General features: G+C 38.2%; 1 protein-coding gene across 1 annotated transcript; it reads left to right on the top strand.

The window, feature by feature from the left end:
• The first annotated feature begins 290 nt into the window (after nt 1-290).
• cplx4c (complexin 4c) lies at nt 291-7,087 on the top strand. Its single transcript, XM_026149975.1, has 3 exons — nt 291-667; nt 5,510-5,597; nt 6,510-7,087. Exons 1-3 carry the CDS (start codon nt 501-503, stop codon nt 6,726-6,728), a joined length of 474 nt encoding a protein of 157 aa, XP_026005760.1. The 5' UTR covers nt 291-500; the 3' UTR covers nt 6,729-7,087.
• Nucleotides 7,088-7,867: the final 780 nt, after the last annotated feature.

The following is a 7,867-nucleotide window of genomic DNA, read 5'->3' as shown; positions in this document are numbered from 1 at the left end:
GTTGAGTATCATTCATGATAAATAGCTGTATCTGCTGTAGCACTGCTGAATTTAACATCCACTGTGGTAACCACTGTTTATATGAAATGTACGTGCGTACGTTTGCATGATGGAAGTTATTTATGTTTTACCTACAGTTAGTTTTTATTATTCGATCACACTAGTTCCATTGCAGTGATTAGTGCTGGTTTGGCAAGTAGATAATAGTGAACTACACCCAGAGGGTCTATCCTGCTCCATCTTGTTGACAAGATAAACACTCTCCATTGTCTGCAGGCTGGCAGTTATGAGCTAAGCTCTTTATCGGTTTTACTCCAGCTACAAGTTATTGACAAGGTCTAATCATCTTGACACACATCTAGGGAAGTTTGTATACAGCTCTTGTAAACAGTATCTTGTTTTAAACATACAAAATTTAATTTTAACGTTACCCTTCTCCTCTCCACCGGCCCTTAGCTTTATGCTTTCCTTGTAGGACTGAGAAAGATTACAGCTGAAATATGGCATTCCTCATGAATCAAATGTTAGGTGACAAGTTGAAGAGTTTTACCGGAGGAGGCGGTGAAGGTAACGGTAAAGCAGGAGCAGAAGGAAAGGAAACAGCAGAGTCCAAAGGCATGTCCAGAGAGGAGTTTGAGGAGTACCAGAAGCAGATGGTGGAAGAAAAGTGAGTAAACCTTTGCAGCATTGGATGAAACACTGAAAAACAGTGCCTTAAAATAATGTTAACAACAGCTAAACTGGATAGCATGTTTACAACTATTCAGCAATATGTTTTTTGCACTGAGGTCACAAACTAGTGGTTAACATTTTTAAATGACAATCTAAGTTTGATGTAAGTGTGAATACTTGTGTGTTATTGTGTGCTTGGACTGGCCGTTTGTCCACAGCATACCCCACCGCTCATCTAATGCCAGCTGGGATTAAAATTTATGTAAATGTTTAAATGTTTAACAGTGTGTAATTTTTTTTTTAAAAAAGGGAAAGATAAAACTCATGTTAAGCGCGGGCTGTATTACTCATCGGCAGGATTAGTAATACCAGGCTATCGCGTCATGTTTGTTCCAGAGCTGCAGATAAAAGCATATAGCACCGATAAAAAGTGCCTCTCTTAATCTCAAAACCCACTCATGAATTACTATTACATTGTGGACCATAGTAGCAACATTTAGAAAGAAAGAGGTTCGTTTTCATTCCCTGTCAATACAAGCTGTATTCTACATTTCAGACATTTGTATGCTGACCAGATCCCAAAAAACTAAATGTGGAGCAAAACACTGTGTTTGTGTGGGACAGTGTGGGACAGGTTAGCATTGGTGGGAGGTGGTCTGAAGTTTTCATATGCAAAAAATACCAACACAAGAATCGCTGTAGGTTACCAAATTTGCAAAACGTGTTACTTTTTGGTGATGCCTACCTTATGGGGAGAGCATTAGACAAGCTAACTTCCACTTAAATGTAATAATCCCTGCTCTCTTTACATGCACTGGGCATAAGCCAGACTTTAGGGCTACTTTGCCCTTTAGCTGCATGATCTTAAGACTCATTTTGGAGTCAGCTTCTGCCATTATGAGAAAATACTGTCAGTCAACATTCTCAAACTGTATTGTTTTCTATAGTGTGTGGGTGTGTATGGACTCTGGAGTCTTACTTGTGTGACTACATATGTGACATCAGCGGATGTGAGACAGGCTTATAGTTTAGCTTTAGGTACGGTTTATTCCCTTGAGGCTCAAATTAGCCAGTGAAGGAGATTAAGCTCTGTGTGTAATAACACGGTTTGGTTTCAGGAAGCCACCATTAAACATGTCTGTTAAGCCAGTGCGTTTTAAAACAATAATTATTTAATCACCTTAAAATCTGAAGGGATGCTACAATGTAAGCTAATTTCAACTAAGTGAAAAAAGAAGGTCTTAGGGCAGATTGTATAACAGATTACAGTAATTTTTGATTTATTATTTACTTATTCAAGTGGAAAATGGCAGTTTAGTCTTAATCAGGCAAGTATGGTGGTCAAAAATACAGGTTACTGTTAATTTAATAAAGGTAAGTTCAGCAAGAAAAAAAAGACATTTTTGTGATTTTCTTTTTTATTCTTGTTAATTTTTAAATGTTTGTTTATTTAATTATTTTTAAGTGGCAAATGATGTTTAACGGGAAAAGGAATAGTAGTTCATTTAATTAGGGTAAGTTCACCAATACTAATTTCATTTATTTTGTGGTATTTTTTTTATTGTGATTTTTTTAAAGTAGATTTTTGTCTTTATTTAAATGTTTATGAATTTTTTGAAGTTCACCAGTTTGTTTGTTTTTGTAACTTTCAGTGTTGTAACTTTCAGTGTTGTCCATCAACAGGAAGTTGATGGACAACACTGAATAATAATGTTAGTAGAAGTGATTAAAAAATTGGTCTGCATCTTTGATTTTTTTAGAATTAGTAAAAACAAAAAAACAACAAATAACCTAACTAAGCTATTCAGGATAAGCTAAAAATGTACTTTTTTGAGTTACTGTGATTCTATTTGAGGATGAACTGCATTTAAGTAGCTAAATGCTAATATCGCCTTTGTGTATAAATGGCACAGCAATGGGAGTGAATGAGGTGAAGGAGTGCAGCCCTGGCCAAAACATCAAGTAACCCCGGATTTGGGCCAACTGCTAGCTTTCCATGTAGCTAATCTTATTATTAAGCAGGGCATTACTGCAGCTACAGTTACAGAAGTGGGCTAATAGCACAAATTACGGTTCTCTGGTCCTGTTCTGCTGCATAAATGTTGGACAAGTGGTGGTTGCCAGGCGACGATATGTCATTATAATATATTAAATATATTGTTTTTTGTACATAAATTAGATTTTACGGTCATTAACACTAGGAAGGCCCAGAGCCCAGCCATTTGGCTTTTCTACCTTTAAAACCCGGAGAGCAGCCAAATGGCTGGTAGGCTTTTAGCTAAGCTTTAGCTTCAGGCAAGTGGAAGCTAAATTGGCTAGTCATTCATATGTAAATTGGGTTGTTACCTGGGAATTCTGGAGGGAGGGGAGTGGGGGTGTGTGGATGAGGGGGTGGGGGAGCTGCTAAAAGCGGTGAGCTTCCTTTTGTTTCATCTTGATGCATTCTCAATCATCCAGGGAAACAAATCTCCAAAAGTCACCAACTTGGAGTGTTTCAGTTTGCCATCTTAGGGAGAAATCAACACACATGGGTGTATGTCCTTTGTTGCTGAGATTTATTGATAAAAACAGTACAAAAAATCAACCATTTGTACACATTTTTACAAATAATTATAAAAAGTGAGTGAGTACATTTCAACATTTTCAGCAATCACTCACAATCCTGGCACTGCCATGGTATCTGTAGTCTGCATTTACCACATGTGTATCTGTTGCAGTGAACACATCGCACAGTGGCATGATTGTTCTTGCAATTGTGTTTGACCTGACACATGGCTCTTTTTCCAGGGCTCGGTGTGGAGGGTTGTGTCAAAGGCAACTGTTCTTTTCTTGCCTTCTTCGCAGCTACATGAGAGTGAGCTAACTCCCTTGCAAGCTCCACCAGGAAGTCCACCCGTCTTTCCTTCGTCCCGGAGCATGCTTGATACAGCACATGTGCATTCAGTGCTGCCATGTCAATCATGTTATAAAACACGGCAACTGGCCAGCGCCGTGTTCCTCTGCGGACAGTGTACTCCCGAACCATCTGGTCCATCTGGACCATCTGGGTTTTGTGCCTCGCCCCGCGCTGAAACACAAAAACGTGCTCCCCAGGATGGAAGCTGGCTCCAGCAGGTTTGTGAGGACCTCAGAGCTCAGCTTCAGGGCCTGCAGGGGGATGTCTGATCACAGCTACAGCTGCAGTTATTATATGATACAGCTGTTTACAACTAACATTTAAACTCTCCATTCCTTCAACCTCTGCTGCCACGCTGACGGCGTATGCGGCCAAACGGAAGAAGACAGTCTATATTCTTAGCAGCATGCACGGCGTGGTTCAGACTGATAACACTACCAAAAGGAAGCCAAACACTGTCACCCTTTACAACAAAACAAAGTGTGGCGTGGATGTGATGGACCAGATGGTTCGGGAGTACACTGTCCGCAGAGGAACACGGCGCTGGCCAGTTGCCGTGTTTTATAACATGATTGACATGGCAGCACTGAATGCACATGTGCTGTATCAAGCATGCTCCGGGACGAAGGAAAGACGGGTGGACTTCCTGGTGGAGCTTGCAAGGGAGTTAGCTCACTCTCATGTAGCTGCGAAGAAGGCAAGAAAAGAACAGTTGCCTTTGACACAACCCTCCACACCGAGCCCTGGAAAAAGAGCCATGTGTCAGGTCAAACACAATTGCAAGAACAATCATGCCACTGTGCGATGTGTTCACTGCAACAGATACACATGTGGTAAATGCAGACTACAGATACCATGGCAGTGCCAGGATTGTGAGTGATTGCTGAAAATGTTGAAATGTACTCACTCACTTTTTATAATTATTTGTAAAAATGTGTACAAATGGTTGATTTTTTGTACTGTTTTTATCAATAAATCTCAGCAACAAAGGACATACACCCATGTGTGTTGATTTCTCCCTAAGATGGCAAACTGAAACACTCCAAGTTGGTGACTTTTGGAGATTTGTTTCCCTGGATGATTGAGAATGCATCAAGATGAAACAAAAGGAAGCTCACCGCTTTTAGCAGCTCCCCCACCCCCTCATCCACACACCCCCACTCCCCTCCCTCCAGAATTCCCAGGTAACAACCCAATTTACATATGAATGACTAGCCAATTTAGCTTCCACTTGCCTGAAGCTAAAGCTTAGCTAAAAGCCTACCAGCCATTTGGCTGGTGGCGGGTTTTAAAGGTAGAAAGGTAGAAGCCTGGGACTGCCAGTGTTAAATGAAAATTATATGTTGCATCATTTGTCCATGCATGCTAAAAATGGGTCCCATTAGCCTGTTGATAAGTGGCTTGGCAAATGATTTCAGGGGGCCTGAGATGTACCTCTACCCCAAGTCTGGTCCCTCAACTTCTGATCACATAGGAAGAGTTTGTGGACAAACAGACAGTCAGACAACTACATAATCCTCACAGATCCACACAAGGTCAAACACAATAGATGAAGGCAGGAAAACAAGATCTGTGCAGTGAGACTTGCTGATCAGCTTAACAAGATAATGTTTCATACGACATTCTAATTGACGCAGCTGGCAGTCCTGGCATGTCTTCTTCTGCTAACAGTATGATGCGTGTGATAACATAATGATATGAAAGGAAATATTTACTTATATTAGATATATTTTAGGGATTCTGAGCATTTTGGAAAATATGATAAATAAATAAATAAAATCATATGATCATACATTAAATGTATGGTAAAAATAAACACAATTACATTCCAGTGATTGATTTACTGTTTCTTTTTCCTTTAACTCACACTCACTATGTGGCAGGGTTGGCCTTGTAACTTGTTCCATTTACTGGCTTACATAAAGTGCATGCATTTTGCAGGATTCAGCGTGACAAGGACTTTGCAACCAAGAAGGCTGAGAGGGCAAATCTCCGAGTGGCTTTAAGAGATAAATATCGACTTCCAGATGTAAGAAACTATATCTTTAGTTGCATTAACCTTTACATATATCAGTTTATTGTGCCATTTTTCCAAGTGTATCTCATTTACCAATGTTATTTTACTTTTATTATTATTTACTATATTGATCTATTAATTATATTTATTATTTTCATCACTGTATTACTGTTACTGATTTTCATTAAATCATTTGTATTACTTCTCCGAGCATTTTATGTGTGTGCAGCAGTTTAATGTCTGTACTATTGTGCTTAAATGTTCTATATAAATATGTTTACTCGAGTTGTATCAACTTAATTTTAACTTAGGTAAGTTTACTCTATGACTAGTACTGCATGATTTCTGGCACAACCCTTTTAGAATTACTTTACTTACATAATTACTTTCTTTAAATGGTAAAAATCCATTATTTTTACACATTAATGCAGTTGCTATTGAACCATACCAGTGCATTTGTATAGTTATTGTGAAACATTTCATATTTTCATCAGATTTAAGTAAATAATGTTTCCACATGAAGGTGAACACAATTTTTTCAACAGGGATTTGGGGAAAGGATACTTTTTAACACAGTTAATTATACTTATATTCAAAATAAAATGTGTATTTTACTTATTTATTGTGTAAGTACTGTAAAGTAAGTTATTTTAGAAAAAGCATGCAATTAATTGCATGTATTTGCTATTAATACTAGGAAAAAGACTTGTTTTTGGGTTACTAGCAAAGCTGACTGAGACTCATAAACTTTTGTAGATGTTACTAGTAACACCTGATTCATTAATATGATGCATTTCTCCCCAGCCATAATCATTCAGTCTCTTAAACAGCTCTAAAGTGCATTTCCATGGTAACTTATTAAATCTTTGGGTTTTAACATCATTCTGAACTTACTGCATTACAATTTTGTGACTTTTGTCACAGAGCACTCAAGACACGGCATTAGTGGAGATGGCTGGGGATGACATTGATGTGCCAGAAGAGCTTGCAAAAATGGTGGATGAGGATGAGGAGGAAGAGGAGGCCAATGACTCTTTCCTCAATAGACTTCAAAACCTGGACATGGACACACTGAAAACCAAGGCCCAGGCAACAATGTCGGAGATGAAGCAGAATGCAGAGGAGAAATGTACCCTCATGTGATAACTACTTGTCTAAAACTCAAAGTATAAAATATACAGTGCTCGCATTGTACCCAGGCCTTCACACATTACTTTTCACCTGAACTGCAATATTTGAAATTAAGTGTCTATTTCACAGATAACTGCTTTTATTTTTCAGTCTTCATACTCAGACTACAGGTTAAAGTGCTTTGTTTATGGAGCGCTTCTCTACATACAGGTGCTTCGTGAAATGATCCGGCCATCTTCACTTCACTTTTGCTACTTATACACACAGTATGACACTCAGTACGGTCATTTGTATTATATTTAATAATTTAAATATCTCTTCATCTGTCTCTGTAAAAAATTCAATAAAGATTTAAGGGTTCTTATTTCTTATGTTTGTGATATTCATTCAAAAACTGTCTTTAAAGAGGTTAAATTCCCATTAAGGTTAAAGCATTAAGTTCCTAATCTGGCTGAGTGGACGAGAGAGAAACTCTGGTTATTATGACAAACTAAGAGATTAAAAGATAAAGTACCTGAACGCCCCAAATATTGTTTTCTTTCAACTAACGTCTATCTGCATCATTTTCGCAAATACATTTATCTCGGATGAGATTTACTGCATATTTGGAACTTTATTTGACAGGAATTTGGATTTGCTTTTATCTACAGAAGACATTTTAGGTCACAGAGTATAATCTAGGATTATGGGCCATAGGATTAATCTAGGACCCATATAGCTTGTTATCTCTTCTATTAATTGACAATCATCCCATTATGTTTTTTTGTTGCTGAATACATTAAAATGTAGTTTTTAATACCTCTGTAGACATCGGAGGTATCCTTAAGAGATATTTGAAATTTGTTTTTAAATCATTTCATTTGGACAGTGACTGGTTTCAGTTTCAAGTCTTTAGACGTAAAAAGATCACATTTTGTACAGACTTTTAATAATAAGCACAAAGTGCACATTTACAACCGAACACCATGTGACAGATTAGACTTTTCTTCACATTTGAACATGAGCTGATCACATCTCCCAGCATTTAACCCTCCCTTTCCATTATGCCTGTCATCCCCCTGCTGTTCACCATCCCCCTTTCCCCCTGTAAGCTGACACAGCGCCTTTAAACATTAGCTGCTTTCTTCCTAATGGGATCTCAGGGACTTAAA

Source organism: Astatotilapia calliptera, chromosome 18 (assembly GCF_900246225.1).
Source record: "Astatotilapia calliptera chromosome 18, fAstCal1.2, whole genome shotgun sequence".
Taxonomy (NCBI): Eukaryota; Metazoa; Chordata; class Actinopteri; order Cichliformes; family Cichlidae; genus Astatotilapia; species Astatotilapia calliptera.
This window is presented reverse-complemented; position numbering and strand designations above follow the sequence as displayed.

Coding starts and splice junctions, on each gene's coding strand:
- cplx4c (XM_026149975.1), top strand. CDS start 501: ATGGCATTCCTCATGAATCAAATGTTAGGTGACAAGTTGAAGAGTTTT. Junction 668..5,509: donor AAGCAGATGGTGGAAGAAAA/GTGAGTAAACCT, acceptor TGCATTTTGCAG/GATTCAGCGTGACAAGGACT. Junction 5,598..6,509: donor ATAAATATCGACTTCCAGAT/GTAAGAAACTAT, acceptor CTTTTGTCACAG/AGCACTCAAGACACGGCATT.